The 20,983-nt window shown below is 35.8% G+C and overlaps 1 protein-coding gene across 1 annotated transcript in view; it reads right to left on the minus strand.

The window, feature by feature from the left end:
* Window positions 1-923: 923 nt before the first annotated feature.
* The window catches only part of RABL3 (RAB, member of RAS oncogene family-like 3), a 46,404-nt gene continuing 26,344 nt past the window's right edge, over window positions 924-20,983 (minus strand). Inside the window, exons 3-8 of the mRNA XM_010845392.1 lie at window positions 17,470-17,599; window positions 13,148-13,262; window positions 10,608-10,758; window positions 6,068-6,139; window positions 2,817-2,855; window positions 924-2,218 (exon numbers count right to left, since the gene is read on the minus strand). Of these exons, the coding sequence (XP_010843694.1) occupies window positions 2,153-2,218; window positions 2,817-2,855; window positions 6,068-6,139; window positions 10,608-10,758; window positions 13,148-13,262; window positions 17,470-17,599 (573 nt within the window). The 3' untranslated portion in view covers window positions 924-2,152. The remainder of the gene's footprint in view (window positions 2,219-2,816; window positions 2,856-6,067; window positions 6,140-10,607; window positions 10,759-13,147; window positions 13,263-17,469; window positions 17,600-20,983) is intronic.

Here is a 20,983-nt window from a genome sequence, read left to right on the forward strand (position 1 = left end):
CTAGTTGCCTCCACAGTGAGTAAGAACACTGGCTAGACATCTGAATCACAACAGGGGAAAACAAAAAACTTTCTCTATTGCTAGCAATTTGTTCCATCAAGAAAGCAAGAAAACTGAAGATTTAATTAACACTTCTAAGGAAGTATTTGGTATTTACACTTGTTTATTACCTAAAAGCAATTTTTATGACCAGGTCTCAGGAAGTCTTGGCAAAAATTATGCTTCAAAAGATTCTTTTAGAAGAACTCTGGCTAATAACATTCATTTTGGCAAACAACCTTATTTTGCTGCTACTAATACTACAACAAACTTACTGTAGACTATTAAAAATTATTTTTCCTTAGAAAACTATAATTCAGGAGTCAAGCCTGAGAGCAAGAAGAAATGGAGTGGAGTACTGTTAATTTTTCAAAGTTGATCCTGAAGCCATCAAGGGATGGGTTATTTTTCAATAAGGGAGAAAATACAGAAATTGGAATAGATCTTTTTCTTAATTAAGGGAAAGAAAGAGGAAGAAAGGGCTATTGATTTGTTTTTTAAAAAAGGAACACAGAGAACTTCAGTTGGTCTCGGTCTTTGTGTATGCACTTGGTTTCCACTTCCTAACTGCACAGCCTCTGTCACAATACGCTTGTGCCCGATTCCACGTGCAGATCCTGATTTACATAGCTCTCCTCTACGTTGAAAAAGAAATCAGGGCTAACTCTTGTGGGGGAGGATGTGCAAAAAGACTGGGGAATATTCTAGCTGATGAAAAGTGCTTTAAAATCCTTTCTCAAATCCCCAAAACTGCCTTACTAAAAGCACTAACATTGTGATTTTGATATCCATTTTCAGCATACCTTGACTTCCAGAGTACCGAACAGAAAGAGAATTTAGTGTTTTTTTCCCCTAGTTTTGAAATGAGAAGCTGAAACTGTGTATTTACTATTATTATACTTTAATATGGAGCAAAATCAGGAGTGTGGAGTCTTACAGCAAAGCTAGAAAGAGAATATGTGTGAAAAGGTGTTGTTGAATAAGGCAGCAAATTACAGTTTCTGTAAAACAGGTTTATATATTAATAAAGAACTGGGGCAAAGGGAATTATACAAGCAAAAAAGATGGGTAAAAAAAGTAACGATGAACAGTTATGCATATACACACACACACACCACCCCAAAAAACTTTAGATTATGAAATCCAAGAATCCTAGTCCATAATTCATGTAAATGTGTTGCTGTGGAACTTATTTTTACTTCTCTCCATAAATGCATTGTTAACACAAAGAATAATATTCATAGTTTATGGACTGTAGTTAAGGGACATTTTAGGAGTTGACTTTTCCTTCAAAAATAAAAATAAAAACTGAAGAGGGTATAAATCCCTCTTCCTGCCCTTGTGCAGGTCTTAGAGTTCACCTTGCCTATTTTCAAACAGAAAACAGTAATAGGGTGCAGAGCTGGAACCTAAGGAGTGAAGGGTTTAGTGAGCTGTCAATTTCTTGCAGAATTCTTCTTTACTGGTACTGCTGTTCTCTATGTATTATTAATCTATTTATATTTAACTCCAGCTATTAGTCTGCCTCTTCCAGCCACTGAGCCATTTGCAAAGGAGAAGAGAGAGAGACAATTGCTATTATTAGGCATCCTTGTGTGTGTGAAGAAGGTGGAGACAATTAAATAACACCATTTTGCTTCTTTGAAAATGACAGAGATTGGTTGGGGTGGATAACTCAGGCTGGTTAACATAACCTTTCCCCTCAGAAGGTAAAACAATGGAGATACATTTCTGAAGTACTTAATTAAGCCTTCAGCAATGAGTGTGGGAAAATTACAGACCCATAAAAATCCTCCAGTTCTAGGCAAGAGTAAATTTTCTCTGCAGCATTCTGTCACTGCTCATTTACTGCATCATTTTGACATCTCATATTTCCACAAGGTTTTTATATAATCTATAAACAGGGACAGAAAGGTGAAAAATAGAATGAGGACCAAGTCTGGAGCTCCCACGCTGTTACTTCCTTTCAGTTTTCCACTAAAGGGTGAGGCTGAAAGGTGGCATTTTAAAGATGATTTCATTAAAAGGCTGAGACATTAATAATCGACACAGCAAGAAGAAAGCTGTGAAAAACTGCCACCGCTTGCTCACTCTTCCAAAGGATGAGTGTAATTCAGTCATAATGTAAGCTCTTTAATGTTCCTCCCCCAAACCTTTTTCGATCAGGAAAGCCTGGAATCTGTAGGCAAGAAAGATAATCATGTTAGGACTCAAAATAGGCAGAGTTCAAATGCTAACAGCCTTTAAAATGTTTTCCTTATTTTTTGTTTCTGTATGTTATGCTGTTGTTCTTTAAAGAAATATCTTTTTGAGGTTTTACTCAGAAAACCACAGCAGATTAAATAATAAAAATAAATTCTACTAAAATGAAAAACATTTGCCGAGTAATTGGTGATAGTGTCATCTAAATCAGACAGGATGAAGGTGAAACTCACAATATTCACCTGCTGGACTTTCATATGAATTATCTGCATTGTGATAGACTATGGATATGTACCTTTGCAGTCCCAAGCAAATTGTTTCCTATTATTTTATAATGTAACTTTATCTCTGGATTTTTCTTGTTTCTAAGACCCTTATTTTCCGTTGATCTGAGTTTTTCTTCTGTATTTAAGAAGACAGAAGAAAGTCATTTGGTTGGGCCTGCAAAGTACTCCCCCGTCACCCCAACTTCTTAAAAAAAAAACCTCAAAAAGGAATTTGGAAGTTAATTTCAGATCAATCAAACCTTTCCACAAATTAAAGAAATCATTTTATCAAAAAAGATAGATACAGACCTGATTACCATCTCTTAAAAAGTATCTCTTCTCTATGACCTGTTAGAAACAAAGATATTAAGGGCTTAGCATGTATACCTTGAAAAAGCAGTAAGTGCACTGACCACTGATGGCACTAAAAGGTGTACACCCAAGAGTCGTTTCAGTAGCAACAGACATCTACTACACTGAGTTAAACCTGGTGCTGATGGGATCAGGACTGTGGAAGTATTTTTACAAAAGCCTGTCTCTAGTTCCAAAAAGCGTTAACGATAAGTCAAAAAATAAATGAACAAACAAAAATGACTAAATAACGAGAGAAAATGACCTTTGATCCCATGCAGTTCCCAGTGTAAATCTGGAAATTTGGCTGCAAATTTGGTTCAAAACTCTCTTGCAGTCAGCCCCAAAAGGTACCAGATCGAATCCATAAGATAATTCACTCTGCTGTATTGCAGAAACCAACACAAGAGTCTAAAAGCAATATCCTCCAATTAAAAAAAAAAAAGCAAAGCACTTTTGCTACTACAATAGCACAACTATTCTTTAAAGAGGTCTCTGTCTGTATAACATAGTCAACTGCCATATCCCTCCAGTAACCACAGTTGTAAATTCTGTAGGTCCTTAATGGTGACAGATGACACAATATCAAAATCGGTCAATTAACTTCTTATAGACTTAATTTGCACCCTTAATTCAGCAGTTTCAGAACTGTTTTTATTTGGTCAGTGGGAGAAATAAGGCAAAATCCATCACTATTACTGAAAAGAAGTCTTCAAAACATACACCTTAATATAATGAATTTAAGAGTACCACATGTCTACATGAAGAACACTTGAGAAACTGCAATGTCAACAGAGGCAGTATTATTTTCTTTACACAGAGCTGTTGTGATTAAGAAAAGTTCAGTAGATTAGAATACAGATTATTTGGAGATTAAGAGATTAGAGTCTAGAATTATGAAGCTAGGAATTTCTTCTGAATAAAGCAGAGTATCTTCTTCCAGGCCTGTACCAGCTTGCTCCCACTGGCTTGACAGTCATCTCACCTGGATTCTTTTTATCTTCAAGACTATGGCTCAGTTACTTTTAGCCACAAGAGACTCAGGGTAAGGTTGCATTCACTGGCCTCAAAGGCAGAAAAGCTGGTTCGTGATTAGTATACATCTAAAATACTTGACCCCACAAAAACTATGACAGAACTGATTCTCTTTCTTCTCTCCAGGGTAGGACAGGAAACTTCTATTACTGTAGAGTGGAGAGGAGTTACTATTAGTGAAGGGAGTGTGGAAGAGGATTAGATACCCTCTTGGAAAAGAAATCCTGTGAATTCTGGAAGATAAGATGCAGGTCCCTTGCTTTCAGCCAACCACTGCAATCTGGAGGTCTGGCCAACCTCTTAATCCACCTACCTTTTGTTGTGATTTAAGAAACCAAAAGAGGAGTTACTTTTCCCTTTTGCTCATAATTCCCTGCCCTCAACTTGTGTTATTATTCTATCAAATCTTGCTCTCCTCTTAAAACCAACCAAATTCCCTCTAATATCTTTCTTTTAAGTAAAGCTTTGCCTGACAACTTGAATCACACTGGCCTATAATCCATTGTTTCTCTGGGATATAACTTATCACATTTTATTTTTTTAATTTTAAAATTAATAAATGATTTAAGTGACTTCCCTGGAGGCTCAGAGGTTAAGACTCTGTGCTTCCACTGCAGGGGGCATGGGTTCGATCCCTGGTGGGGGAACTAAGATTCCACATTCCATGAGGTATGGCCAGAAAGTAGGAAAAAAAATTTTTTAAGTAAAAAATGAAATTATTAAATTATGTAAATTTAAGACAATATATTGTGGGATCTTTCCATGTCAGATACAGATCTATTAATATAAGATGTTGTTCCTAGGGGACACAGATGGTATATGTTGGTCACTCAGTTGTGTCTGACTCTTGATTCCATGGACTCTAGCCCACCAGGCTCCTTTGTCCACAGAATTCTCTAGGCAAGAATACTGGAGCGGGTAGCCATTCCCTTCTCCGGGGGTTCTTCCCAACCCAGGGATTGGGCCTGGGTCTCCCGCATTGGCAGGTGGATTCTTTACTGTCTGAGTCACCAAGGTGGTCATGGATCTAAACCAAACAGGAGCTCATATGTTTTAACTGTGAAAGCAATGTGGAAAGAAAATTTGGTTCCTTGCAGTGCTTCCTACCATTTTTTCTCAGTCATGGCACATTTAGAGAATACTAATATTTGTGTGTGACATGGGGTATGGTAGAGCCAGCCCAGGGGCCTTGGCTGCTCTGAGAACTGAGGGGATCACCATCTCAGTACACCTGTACCTTTTCTGCCACACACCAGTTGGGAGTTTATGCAATGAAGCAAAAATTTCCCAGTGGTCTAATTTTAAACAGGGACGGGCTGTGGGGCCTATCTTATGTTGACCTATTAGACAAAAGAGCCAAATATTTAGATCTCTAAATAGCTAAAAGAAAAATGACTCATAAGACAGAGCTATGAGGAGGGAAATTTTTTTCTTGGGAGATTTACTTATAAAAGGAAATATAATACAGAAATTAATCTTTGTTCAATAATAATACAGGAATACATCCTATTTCACTTTACTGCACAATGTCAACATTGGGTGAACAATTTAACTTGGTCAATATTATACACAATGCAGACATATGGCCTTGTGAAGGAAAGACAAACAGGTCTCTAATTTACCAGTATGCTGAATCATTCTACATTTTCGTTCCAGTTCAGGACAATAAGATGATGCTGGTAAGAGTCAATAACTGGAATGCAAAGGTTTCTGATAGGGAAAAGTAGGGAATCAAGAAGATGACAGAGCCTTAAAAGTAATAGTAACATTTATGTGGGAGAATATTAGTAGCTGGGTGAGCAAAATGACTCAGGACTTTAAGCAGAATCTCCTCAGTTTAGTGCATTTTATGGGGGCTTGAGGGTAGTGCATGAGTACAAAAAGAGCTAGGAAATATGGAAACATAAATTGTTTTAAGGAGGGAATTAGGTATCTTAAAAAAAAACTATTTGAATCTAGTAGGTTTCATCCTTCACTTAGAGAACACTGGTGATAGAATAAACACGTCAGCAGGTCTTGAGCAATTATACAAACAGATAAGAGAGATCAAAACAAGTATTATTCAAGCTGTGAAGTTCAGGATGAAGGAATAAAAAGACAAAGCATTCTGCAAAGAATTTAAACTCTCATGGTACATAAATTAAGTTTAAAAATAACTTAATTGAAGCCATTACCTTATCAAAAAACCTACTGAGCTTGACAGCATTGGAAGAACCTGCAGCTAAGTACCGTGGATTTGTGCAATCCTAGGAGATAAAACGTAAGATCCACAATTAAACGTTAGGAAACATAAGCTTTTTGTTAGTCATTACTATTCCTCTTGCACATTTCTATAATAAAATATTAGCCATCATACTCTCAAGTAATTTTTCAAATTATGATACACAGAGGAAAAAGGAAAGTGCTAAAGGAAGATAAGGCCACTTACTCTTTGTTATTTAGGCAATTTTAGAGGACACTGAACCAATGTATTCATCATCAAATAACTTCATAAAGGAAGACAGGATTGGTAATGTCTTACTAACAACAAAACCAAGATACTACTTACGTGACTTACCTATATTTACCTTGAAAAGCAGAAACAGAGCTATCAAAAATAAATAACACTTCACTATTTAATACAAGTTATTTACCAGTACTCAACTAACTTAAGTACTGTGAAGTTCTTAGGAAAAGTAGGAAGCATGAAAATTAGGAGTAAAGGAGTAACAGTTGCGAGGGGTTTCTCACTCACTAAATGCAAGGCACTACATCCTTGGTGGGCCATAAAGATAATAATAAACAATAGATATACTTGTGATAATAATAAACAACAGATAATAAGTTTATTTTAAAATATCATTATTATTTTTAATAGTAATTAAATAAGAAACAACAGATATTACTAGAATAAAAAGAGGAGAAAATGGGGCTCTGAAAAGATAAAATAATCTGAAATAGTATAATGATAGTACATTGCAATGATTAGTAAAGACCTTAAATGGTTCACTATCCTTTTTCTGGAAATCCAATGTTGAATTGCCTTCACTTGTCAGTACTAACTTGCCACCTCAATAGACTGACTACTTCGATTTTTACCTCAAATGCCACTTAAGACCCAACCACGGGGATATGATACAGGCTTCTTTGCAAGGACAGTATTTAATTTTTCGGTTATAAATCATCTGTGTTCCTTGGGACCTAATTATTGTTGGATTTATTCTGACTGTAATTTATTCTGATAAATAACCACATGATTCCTTTCCAATATATTTTATAACAATCATCTATTTTACCAATATACAACATTTAAAGGCTCACATTTTAAATTTTGGCTAGAAGCTAAAATACATTTTCCAAAACCACAAAAGAAAAAAGAGACTACAATAACTTTTCAAAGATTGTAGAGTAAAAGAAAAATCAGAAGTCTTGGAAGCTAGCAGGCTCTGAACCTGAGTATCTATCTCAATATCTCTAGATTGTGTGACATTGGTTAGGTTACAAAACCTTTAAAGTTAAGCTTACCAATCTGTGAAATGGGGATAGCAATACTCATCTTGTAGGATTTTTGTGAAAATTAAAGGAGATAATGCATGTCCAGGACTTCCCTGGTGGCTCAGATGGTAAAGCGTCTGCCTACAATGCGAGAGACCCAGGTTTGACCCCTGGGTTAGGAAGATCCTCTGGAGAAGGAAATGGCAACCCACTCCACTACTCTTGCCTGGAAAATCCCATGGACGGAGGAGCGTGGTAGGCTATAGTCTATGGGGTCGCAAAGAGTTGGACACGACTGAGCAACTTCACTTTCTTTCACTTTCTTATTGCATGTCCAGCACATAGCAGATACTGAAATATTAGTTTCCTTCTTTCTTCATCCCAAGAAAATGCCATCAGATTGAATTTTTAGACACAAAAGCACTTAACATAATAAAAGGTAATTCTATATACGGATTAAATAGACTGAAATATTGTGTAATCCGTTGTATTTGAACTAATGTTTGAACATTTATATAGTAGCTGGGGCATATAAAAGACAAACCTTAAGTAGATATGTTTTACAAAATGGATATTGATTACATAATCATCAGACTGTTAAGACTTCAGAGATGATACCACATAGAGCTAAAGTACTAAATACAAAAACTAAATCAAATATCAAGCAAAAAACAAAACCCCTCCAAAACTTAATTCAACAATTTCAAGGTGACCAGATTAGAGAAATCCTATAATTTTAGGATGAGAATTTTAGATCTCAAAGAACTATAAACTATCTGCTACTGATCATGACTGAGGTCAAAGCCTGAAAACTAATAGCTCTAAATCCTTGCCTAAGCTTGAGAAAGAAATCTTAACTAGGGAAGATGCTTCAGAATGATCACTTTGAAGTAAACACGTAACAGAGAAAAATTTGTGCTAGACATGATAAGCCTGGTGGTGATTTAGTTGCTAAGTCGTGTCCAACTCTTGCAACCATGGACTGTATCCTGCCAGGCTCCTCTGTCCATGGGATTCTCCAGGCAAGAATACTGGAGTGGGTTGCCATTTCCTTCTCTAGGGGATCTTCCCAACCCAGGACTCAAACCTCGGTCTCCTGCATTGCAGGCAGATTCTTTTCCGACTGAGCTATGAGGGAAGCCCACAACAAGCCTGCTGCTGCTGCTGCTGCTGCTGCTAAGTCGCTTCAGTCGTGTCCAACTCTGTGTGACCCCATAGACGGCAGCCCACCAGGCTCCCCCGTCCCTGGGATTCTCTGAAGCCTAGCAGGATTTAAAACAATAAGTAATCGCCTGCCTGCTTATAATTTAAACAATTTGCCTTTTCTCCCCCAAACACAAGATAGCTTTGATTCTATCTTTGAGGTATACAATTATGTTAATTCTTACTGTTTAATAATGTTAAGTAAATTCATATAGGAACCAAAGATGTTAGCATTAATACTGTTAAATCAGTTTTTACTTGAGACTTTATATATACTTGCTGAGTCTTTTTGACTACTATCTCTTTTTGAAAAGCTTATCTAATTTTCCTCCTCATTTTTTTCTTCTCTGCATCCTCAAGACCCTCTTGTTTCTTCTGTGCTCTTGAAAGTGTACACTGATCGAAGGCTTTACGTACATTGTATGTGAACACTGTGGAGGCCACGTGTGCCGAAGTACCACTGTTTGAGTACCTTTACATCTTGTTAACAATTAAAGATGGCCCTGCCTTTGCACGTACAATAGGAAAAGCACATAGCTAGGTGATTGTCATAGAAACTCACAGGTACAGAAACAGACACATTCTAAAATACATTAAAAGTAATTGTTGGAACAAATTAAGCATATTCAATGGCAAATTTCCCTTTGGAAACCATATTCAAAAAAAGTAACCTCAGTGCTTCTTCAAGAAGGACATTATATATTCTATGTAATAGGAATTCTCTGGACTATGATGGTCCAGTCCTCACTACCTGGGACATAATGCTGGCAGCTGAGGAAAAAAAGGGACCTCCACTGCAAAGCAGATTATGAAAAAACAACAACAGCGGAATGTCAGGCAGAAGCTACTCAGTTACGGGGGTAGAGGTGGGGTTGAACCTAGCAGTGTTCACCAATGTTGAATCACAGAAAAGGGCTCAGAATAACCTGAGTCGTTTGTTAAAATTACAGAATCCAGGTCCTTCTGTCACACGTCATGAATAAAAAGCTCCAGTTGTAGGGCACTTTTTCAAACATTTTTTCAAATACTGTTGGTAATATGAATATGAAGTTAGGTTTGGGTACTTGGTGATCTAGATGATTTCTAACAATTCTTTCAGATCCAAGATTCTAAATGTTAGTTGAAGGATAATTAAGTGGAAAATAGGTTTAATTGTAGAGCACAGGCTCTGGAGTTAGAGCACCTGGTTCCACCTGGGTAACCTTGGTTTAGCTACTCCTCTCTGCTTCTAGTCTTCATTTTAAAAATGGAGGTATTTATAGTACCTATCTTCTAGGATTGATGTGACGAAGATGCATGTGAGACAATGTACATAAAGTACTAAAACAGTGTGCTTGGCACTAATAAGTGCTTAGTAAACGTGAGCCCTTAGTTGTATAAAACCAGCACCACCATGGCTGAAATACCAGTACACTGATATGTTGTAGAAATCCTACTTGTGAACAATGACATATAAACCATGACTGAAACTGCTGGCCAGGATCATTCCCTCAGCAACACTAACTGGCTTATATGAGAACTTTCCTAGCCTTTTTAAAGTCTAGTTTTAATTGAGCTAAATATCTCAAGAAGGGGCTCAATGGTATATATATAAATATACATAAACTAATGGTTATGAAGCACTCCTAGTTTACAGTTTGCAATTTTCTCATTTATATGTCTGTTTCCCTTCAAGGTAAACTCTCTAGTTTAAGAAGCTAAGAGGCTTTTCTAAAGCAAGAATAAACAACGCACAGTATCAGTGACCACGCTTTGTCTTCTTAATTATTTTGATTTTGGTGTGATTTTTTAAGATATTTTCAAGAAAAAGCCTGTGACTTACATTAGAACAAAGTCTGAACATTGCAACAGATCAGCACACAAGGAGGCTGTGCCCATCTCATAATCTGTATGGCTCCAGTCTTCACTACTGTTTGGACTAAAACCCAAACGCCTGATTCAAATATAAAGCTTCTTCTCTGAGTATGTAATTTGTGAAGTCTTTGATTTTGCCTTTTCCTGATAATAAAACAAGCATGCATTAGTGAAAATACACACCAAATTGATCTCTTCTGCATTGAAATCCTCAGCCAGGAAAGCAGTCCTAGTTAAAACTTCATGACGCTTGTTTTCATGAATCTGATCCAGTTTAGTCCCTATGACCAACAGTGGGATTTGGTTATCAGCAAACTGTTCCCGGTCATAATCCCTGTGATAAATAATAATGAAGAGGTGAACAGAATTTATATTTTCTGATGTAGATGTGTAATATTTAAATGTAACTAGCTTATACTATTTTACATATACTTCACTAACTCTTGCTCACCCATCACCTGAAAACCTACTTTTCTCCCAATTTCTTACACATGCCTCTTCATTTTTCAATCAGTCTTCACCACCCTTCAAGTTCCAACTATTAATTCAACTACTCAAAATTTGTCCCTGGGTCTTTAAGGACTACTTGAATAAACTGAGAGCCCACCAGGTATATGAAAATAGGTTGAATGACTTCTAAAAAGTCTTCTCTGTCTTCTAAGGCTAATAGCTGAGGAATTTTTCTGAGGAGATATACAGAGTGGATTCAAGCCTCAGTGGACAGAAAATCCAGGAACCTAGCACACAGTCAAGCCTTTTGGCAGAGGGGAATGCCAAGCTTCTGGGTACCTTCTGGAGTACACATAAACTTTACATCCACCATACTTATTTCTGTCTGTGAATAGCAAAGAAAAATAGGTCATATCAGGAAAATAAGAAATAGGAATGCTGAGGCCAGAATAAATCAACCATAGCTGATGCTATCCTGGGGAAAGACGGATTCAACCAATGGAAAGGGAAAGAAACAGGAAACAGCTTAAATGTGAAATGAATAGTAGAAGTAAAGAATTAAGCAACAAATAGTTGTCTGTCCTGACATGAGAGCCATGGAGTCACAGGACAGGCAGTAAGAATCACTTGGGGTCGGTGGCCTTGGGTCACTCTATTACTGAAAGGAACATAGAGCTCAATATTATTCAGTTAATATAAATTCTACTCACGTATGAAAAATAAAACAGATTTGGATTTCTGACATATTATAAGCTCAGTTTATAACAGTCAGCAAAATCTGGTTGCAACACCTTATGTTAGTAAATCAATACTGCATAACCCAACCAATACAAACCAGGTGAGCACAGCTTTTTCCTTCTTTTGGTATTACTTTTCTTTCTCTTTAAATAATCTAAATCTTGTGTGTATGTGTGTGCAAAATTACCAAATCATTTTGCCCTTCATGATAACCTTACAGAGCCTCAATTACTGTTCAGCCTTGGAGCACAATTGTTTTGAACTATTTTACCTCCCATTTCATAAAAATATTATCATTCTAATTACTGCATCAAAACCAATAACAGTTTGAGTTCAAGGCTTTTGTTTCTTCTTACCAACATCAATACTGACTTAAGAGACATGGTCCAAAACTGAAAATTGCTTTATTAGAGAATAAAGTTCTTTAAAAAAAAAGTGCATGTTTATTTATTGGGTTGTACCAAGTCTTAGTTGCAGTGTGCGAATTCTTATTTGAGGCATGTGGGATCTAGTTCCCTGACCAGGGATTGAACCTTGGGTTCCCTGACCAGGGATTGAACCTTGGGTTCCCTGCATTGGGAGTGTGGTGTCTTAGCTACTAGACTGACAGGGAAGTCCCAAGAATAAAGCTTTGAAAGTGTCTTCCTTTAGGACTTTTCTGCCCCATACTCTAACTTTGGCTTACATACAAATTTTTGTATGTATTTTAACAAACATCATCTTTGACACATATTTCTGTCACTTGCAGTCTTTCATAATCCCTTGCAAGTTAACACACATATGTTTATTGTATATATGTAACATAACATACATGTTACATGAAATATATATATAAATATATACACACACAATCTGTTCTCTCATTTCTTTTTTTAGCTTTCCTTTTCGCTCATTTTCTTTCATTAAATCTTATATCCAATTTGAAATTTGGTAATGAAATCCTTTTTTTCTTTTTAAATCATTAGGTAAAAAACAAATCAGGAATTTTATCATGAATGGATAAGGCTGATAACACCTTAACATCAAAAGAGACAGATAACCAGGTTTTCGTATTATACGTACAATACCACTTTGGTAAAAACAAAAAACCTTGCATCTTTCAGACTACTGTATTTATCTACCATTTTGGAGAAGATAAGAATTCAGTAAAACAAATAATTTGGAACGAGACACTCAGATACAAAAGTCATCCTCAACTAAACCCTCACAACGTTATAACTAATTCAAAGTGAATCACAGATCTAGAAGGAAACCAAAAACTATAAAACTTCTAAAAGAAACACAGATTAGGCAAACAGTTGTTATACATGATTCTCAAAACACAATACATAAAGGAAAAAAACAGAGAAACCAGACTTCATCAAAATGAAAAATTACTGTTTTGTGACAGATACTGCTAAGAGAATGAAAAGACAAACTACAGACTGGGAGAAAATATTTGCAAATCAAACATCTTACAAAACGGTTATTTTGGAAGGTACATTCTTGTGACTGCTATAGCATTTCAAACCAATTGTGAAGTAATTTGGACTTACCCATTTGTTACCAAGACTCCAGTTGGCACCAAATCCCTATTTAGAGCTTCCAATGACCAACGGTACAAGTTTTGGGATGACTTCTTATTTGTTAAGTCATGCACTAAAATAATGCCTAAAATAATCAGAGAAAATAGTGTCAGTATTTTAACATTTCCTCTTCATTTTGCAAGTGACAAAGCATTAGATTCCTTAATGAATGCATTCTGGTATGACTAACAAACTCAGACATGATTATTTAAAAATTTCCTCTGTAAGTTCTTGCAAATAATTAACTAAATTTTTTTCTTTGTCAGTTATATAACTAAAAAAAAATTCTACAAGGGCTGACAAAAATTTCATTAAGCTTTTAGAATGTCTTTTTTCCCTTCATTAAACACTTAATGAGTGCCTACTCTGCCTGGTCCTAATTATACAACTACTTCATCAATGAAAAGAATCAAAACTACTTTAAGTAATAGGAAATTATATTCATTCAAAAAGATTATTTTTCTACACTATGCATCTGTCATAGACATCATACATACACCTATTATTTACACTTATTAAAATATTTAATAATAAAAATTTATTTAAACGGTATTGATTTAATTTGATACAAATTCCTATTCTTTAGCTGACAAGATGTTTTCTTGTAGGTTACCTGGACCTAATCAACTTAAAAGTCTAATCATTTAGTTCTTTGAATTAATGCCTAGCTATGTAAGCTTGCTCAATCTGTAAGAGATTTACTTAAAACACAGCAAAAGAAATATGCCATAAGGAGATAGGAAAAGACAGTTAAGAAGTATGAATAGTAGAAAATAGATGGACTTTCTAGAGATTGAGCAAAACTGTAAAATATAATGAGGTTGAGAAGTACAATTAAATAGAATCAGCTAAGATCCTAGACAGAAAGGCAAAGCAGGTAATTATGATACAATATATACAATAGAGGAAATGTTTTAATGCCTAGAGAAATTTAGAGTATCATTTTGTGGTCAAGAGACTATATGTTTTTAAACGAACCCCAACTCTTTCCTATATTACCCAGATTCTACTGTGAAGAAAGAATGTGAAACTGACGATTCTCCCATCTTCAAGATGTAAGATATATAGATATGAAAAAAGAAGGGCATGAGAGTTAGAATGATTTGGCTCCTTTAGGTTTTATAGACACTACAACTAAGGTGCTTGTGCAAGTGATAGCTGACTAGTTCCAGGTGGCTCAAGTTAAATCTGCATTTCTCCTGGCATCTAGAACAAACAGAGATCTGACACTGGCTCCCCAGTCCAACTGCATTCACTCTACCTTCTCAATGAGGGGCTTCAATACGCATTAAGGAAACAAGGGTAGACTGAAAAAGGAATAAAGAGCTACTATCAAAAATTATAGCTAATATTTATTCAGTATTTATGTACTACATATTGTGCTTTCCGTGTGTCATCTAATTTGATTTTCAGAACAGTTCTATGAAATAAGAATTATTATCTTTATTTTATACATGTGGAAACAGGCTCAGAGAGGTTGGTAAGTGGGGCAGCCAGGATTTGAAATCAAGTAATCTGACAGTAAAAGACTGGAGGAAAGCAGAATAAAGTCACTTTAGGGCAAAGGAATGGCAGATACTTTCTCCTCTCCTTATTTCCTAGGTATAAATACAAACATATGAGTGGGTTTGGCTGAGACAGTGAAAAAATTACAAAGGCCTAAATGAGTTATTAGATGTTTTGAGGATCTCTATTTATGGCTTTTGAGTTTTTAAGGGCACTAAGCACCCTTTTCCTTATGTTCCTTCTTTCATTTGGGCTGAGAGTCCATGCTTTGTAGACTATGAACTAGAAGGGACACAGTGAGGCCCAAAGGAAAGAAGTCAGGGTGACAGCTGATCGGAATAGGTGCTAAATCTTTAAAAACTGAAAGCGAGAGACACTTTACAGGTCTCCTTTAGGGATTATCAGCCTCAGTCATCACAGTGGGAAGAGGCAGGATACTGAGGGAAGAAAGTTATTGCTAAGAACAGATTGTGTATTTGAACGGAATGATCCTTATGCTCTGTTTCTTAGAAAACTAAGGATGGTAGATTGAGTAAAGAACCTTGAATGCCTCTAATAAGAGAAATGTTCCAGAGGCAGGCTCAAAGAACTCAGAAACTGATCTTTCTCTTTTTTAAAAAAATTAAAGTATCATTGATTTACAATACTGTGTTAGTTTCAAATGTACAGCAAAGTGATTCAGATATATTTATACACATATACATATATATATGAGATTCTTTTCCATTGTAGGGTTATTACAAGATCTTGAATATAGTTTTCTGTGCTATACAGTAGGACCTTATTATCTATTTTATACATAGTATTTGTATCTGCTAATCCCAAACTCCTAATTTATCCCTCCCTACCTTTCTCTTTGGTAATCATAATTTTCTTTTCTGTGTCTGTGAATCCCTATTAAGATTGTTCTTAACAGGGGTTATTATTTTTTTATATTTTTTAATATAAATTTATTTATTTTAATTGAAGGCTAATTACTTTACAATATTGTATTGGTTTTGCCATACATCAACTTGACAGAAAAAACTGAAGTGTCCAAATCCTTCATAATAGAAACAAAGATTGCAGTTCTTGAGTATAGTTCATGGAAGAAGATGGAGGAAGATTGTGCTATTATATAAACTAATATTACCAATGATTACAATAAAAGTACTTTCTAGAATCACTTTCACTTTCTTTCACTTTCAATGGGTTAGCTCCAAAAGTAGCACTAAATTCTGAAAAAATAGGTATACATCAAGTAACAGGGATTATTTTTTAAGAAGCAGGACTGTATCTCAGTCTTACCTGTAAAACTAACACAGGGTGTATGAAATTACTTCAATAATATTCAAGGAAGACACAAATCACTAATGGATAGTAGGTATAAAAAAGATAACCAAATAAATATGGATGTAGATGGACTTCTTAAGTATTTACTAAGTTTACAACTCAGAATTCCATGAAGTTTCTAGGATTTGAACAGTCCTTAACTTTATTATTTATTTATAATTTTTATCCTAATTCTTTCTCAAAAAGATCAAACAGCAAAAGTGTCATTTATCCAAACTTCTCTTTGCCAAATCAGATTGATACCAATGTTGACAAGTCATTTGACCAACATAATAAACCAGGCCTCATTTCTTTCTCTCCTGCTCTTTAACATTAGTCACCTAACACTATACCAGTCTTAGCTGTTTTTTCACTTATATACATTATATTAATACATGATATTATCATGTATTTTATCATGTATTATGATATCATATATTAGTCACCATGTTTAACTATTTTGTTTCATTTATGAATATTTTGTTTCTTCAGTTAGATTGTGACACTTTCAGATAGAATTCTGAGTTAAATGCAAAACAGTTCTGATACAACTAACACAACTCATCCTGTATTCTATAGTATGTATCCAGTGACAAGAGCCTTCTCTACTTTTTATAGTATCTACAAAACCTTATGATATGGGAGATAAGATATTGAAAAAAGAATATAAGTAATGAAGATGGTACTGAATAATTACAATGCTTACCTATTATTGAATGAGATCTAAGTATAGTATAAATGAAGCCCAATTAATAACTAAGCATCTATCAGAAAGGAAGGGTAAGATGCTAAATCTGTTGGTATATCAATCAAAGAGAAGCTGAAATTATATTTCACAATAAAAAAAAAAAAAAGGTAAAAACTTAATTTAAAAAATATTAAAAAAAAAAAAACAACTAGAGGTAAATCATAGGTGCCAACAGTTTAGTTCCTTGACACACAGTAGGCACTCTATGAACTGCAATCATGTCCTATTACACACTTCTATCTGGAAGTCTGCTCCAGGTGTTTGTACGTAACTGGATGAAATTTCTGCACCCCTGAAAACATCCTTAGGTAGCTTTTGTAATTACATAGGCCTCTCTCTAAGGAGCAGATGAAAGAAATCTCAGTATCTCTGTGACATCTGGCTTAGACCATGAGACTCCTAATGGTACACACTCAGTTGACTAAAGCAACAGCAAGCACTCCCAGGGGACAGTGTTTTGAAAGTTCTATGTTTTATGTCGAGTACCAAGAATACAATTTTATGTCTCAATATTTAGTTTATGACAATAATGTAAACAGAGGCACTTAGACAAAGCAAATATCTAATGTTCTGAAATACATAGTCAGAATCTAGAAAACACAAACTGGAATGTGTTATGCAGATTTAAGAGCTGTGACTATACTATATCTTTCTTAAACTGAGTCCAGCATTCCACATCAGATGATCTGAGACCACTAAAATATGGTAAAAATAAAAAAAGCTTTACCATTTACAGAGTTGTAGAATACTGCTCTTGTGCTTTTCACACTGCTGGCACTGCCCACAGAGCCTCCAACATCCCATAATTCTATATAGTAGGTCTTCTCTTCTGGAGTTCCTTCTTTGTAGTCATGAACCTAACAAATCAATCCATCAGAATAATTATTATAGCCACTAAGAAAACTGGTAAGCCTCCTCATTCCAGCTTAAAGCACTGGGCCTTTCCATATCAGCAGCTTACCCTCTGACTCTGATTACCACCTCCCGTCTTTTCAGCTTCTCTCTACTACTCCAACTCTAAAAATAATTTCTGACCCCAAAGGTTCCTAAGGTTCATTGTTCCTAACATCTTCCAAAGTTCTCCCTTCCACTTCCAAATCTTCACTTCCTTCCTAACAAAGCAAAAGTTCCACTATTTGTCATTTTTGTCACTCCTTCCCCACCCCCCAACATAGTATTCACCAAACATTTCAACCTTGATTATATCCACCTTTTCCTGTATTCCATGTCTGCAACTGAATATAATGTTCAGAAAAATATAAATTCAAGCTAACTGGATTCACTTCAAATTCCAGTCTACCTTTGAAGCTGTCCCTTAGTCAGTTCCATAGTCGATTTCTACTTTTCCTCTCCTAGATAGCTATTTCACACTTACTCCTCTTTTTCAAATTTCCAATAACTCTCTCCTATCCTCAAGCACAGCTAATAAGCTTGCTTCCCAAGACAGAAGCAAACAGAAAAGAATGTCTACAACCTGCTCTTCCCTTATCTATCTACTCTCTGCATCTGTACCCATATAATCTACTTTCCTTGCAGCTCTTATAGATAACTGTCTGTGTCCCTAAGGCCAAATCCCCTTCTTAAGCATGAAATCCCATTTCTTCTTTCTTATCAAAGAGGTAGCTCTATCAATTCTCTTTTTCATCATCAAATTTTTCCTCTCTGTTGGTTAATTCCCACCATCAAACACTGCCATAATTTTTCCCATCTTAAAACTTGACCTCATGTCTTCCTTTAGCTACCATACCACTTCTCTATTCCTTTTTATAACAACAGCCCTCCAAAGAGTTGTCTCTTCTCAACTGTCTCTGGTTCTTTTCTTTACATTCTCTTTTGAACCCATTCCTTGTCATACCTTTTGTCTCAATCACCCCACGGAAATATTCCTTATCAAGGTCACTAATAGTCTCCATATTGCTAAATCCAATGATCAATGAACAGTTTTCATCTTACTCTACTGTCTGATAAAACTAATCACTCCTCTTTTAGTACTTTTTTCACTTAACTTATAGGATATCATACTGTTCTGCTTTTCTTCCCACCTCACCGTCTAATCCGTTTCTGTCTCTATTTGGGTTGTCCTCATCTCTCTACCTTCTAATTGTTAGAGTGTTCCAAGGTTTAGTTCTTGAGTCTCTATTAACACCTGCTTTTTTGACAATATCATCTAACCTTATGATTTAAAATGTCATAAATATGTCGATGAGCTTCCCTGGTGGCTCAAATGGTAAAGAATCCGTCTGCAATTTACATCCATGCTGGATCCATTCCACCTCAGACTTATCAGTCCATATCACCAGACTACAATTGGGATGTCTAAAAGGCACCTCAAATTTTACATATCTAAAAATAATATCTCAGTCTTCCTCCCAAACCCATTCTTCTCCCATTTTCTCTGCTTCAGTAAGAGGCAATTCTAGCCTTCTAGTTACTTGAAGGGCCAAAAACTTAAGATTGAATTCTTAACTTAAAACTTAACTCCTCTCACATTACATATCTGATTTGTCAGCAAATCCTGTTGCTTTTGTCTTAAAAATATACCCAAGACCCATTCATTTCTCACCATCTCTACTATTAATACCCTCAAAGCCTCTATCCATCTCTTTGCCTGTATTAAGGTAATCATCTAACTGCTTTCCCCACTAGAGCCTCAGTGACTCACTTTCCCACCACTCTCCATTTCTTCTGCATGTAGTGCTACGGTGATCATTTCAAAATGCAACTTAGATCATATTCCCCTTCAATTCAAAACTCTCCAATGACTTTTATTCAGAGTAAACTCTGAAATCTCTCTCTCGTGGTCTAGACTTTATAAGCATTTATTGCTTGTACCATATTATTACTCAGAAATGAAATCTGATATACTCCAACCTTATCTATTAGAATACAGACAAGAACTAGATTATAACATGATGGTTCAGGGGTGTACACCAGAGTCTTTCAAGAATTTGTCTGTTTTAGAAATATGCATGCCAACAAACGCAAAAAAAGAAACAAGTGGCACTGCATCAAGTAAAAGAGCTTCTATACAGCAAAGGAAACAAGCAACAAAGTGAAAAAGCATCCTATGGAATGGGATAAAATATTTGCAAATCATATATCTGATAAAGGGTTAATATCCAAAATATATAAAGAAATCATATAATTCAATAGCAAAAACACCCCCAAACAACCCAATTTAAAAACTGGGCAGAGTTTTTCAAAGAAGACAAATGGTCAACAAATACCTGAAAAGTTGCTCAATATCACTAATCAGAAGGGAAATGCAAATTAAAGGTATGAGACAGCACCTCCTACCTCTTAATATGGCTGTTACCAAAAAGACAAGAGATAACGAGTGTAGGCGAGGACGTGGAGAAAAGGGAACCCTTGTGCACTGTTGATGGCAAAGTAAACTGGTTCAGCCATTATGGAAACAGAATAAACGTCCCTCAAAAAGTTAAAAATAGAACTACCAAATAACCCAGCAGTTCCACTCCTGGGTATATATCCAAAGGAAATGAAAACAGGATGCTAAAGAGATTATCTGCACTCTCACGTTCTACTGCACAACAGCCAAGACACGGCAACAATTCAAGTGTCTGTTAATGGATGATGAATGAACAGAGAAGATAGGATATAAAACTGTGGGAAGGGAATATTCTTCCATTATTCAGCCACGAGAAAAAAGGAAATCCTGCCATTTGCAACAACATGGTTGGATCTTGAGGGAGTTATGCTAAGTGAAATAAGCCACATGGAACAACAGACTGGTTCCAAATAGGAAAAGGAGTTTTGTCAAGGCTGTATATTGTCACCCTGTTTATTTAACTTATATGCAGAGTACATCATGAGAAACGCTGGACTGGAAGAAACACAAGCTGGAATCAAGATTGCCAGGAGAAATATCAATAACCTCAGATATGCAGATGACACCACCCTTATGGCAGAAAGTGAAGAGGAACTCAAAAGCCTCTTAATGAAAGTGAAAGTGGAGAGTGAAAAAGTTGGCTTAAAGCTCAACATTCAGAAAACAAGATCATGGCATCCGGTCCCACCACTTCATGGGAAATAGATGGGAAAACAGTGGAAACAGTGTCAGACTTTATTTTTCTGGGCTCCAAAATCACTACAGATGGTGACTGCAGCCATTAAATTAAAAGACGCTTACTCCTTGGAAGGAAAGTTATGACCAACCTAGACAGCATATTCAAAAGCAGAGACATTACTTTGCCAACAAAGGTTCGTCTAGTCAAGGCTAT

The sequence above is a fragment of the Bison bison genome, unplaced genomic scaffold, assembly GCF_000754665.1.
Source record: "Bison bison bison isolate TAMUID 2011002044 unplaced genomic scaffold, Bison_UMD1.0 scf7180017864215, whole genome shotgun sequence".
In the NCBI taxonomy this organism is placed as follows: Eukaryota; Metazoa; Chordata; class Mammalia; order Artiodactyla; family Bovidae; genus Bison; species Bison bison.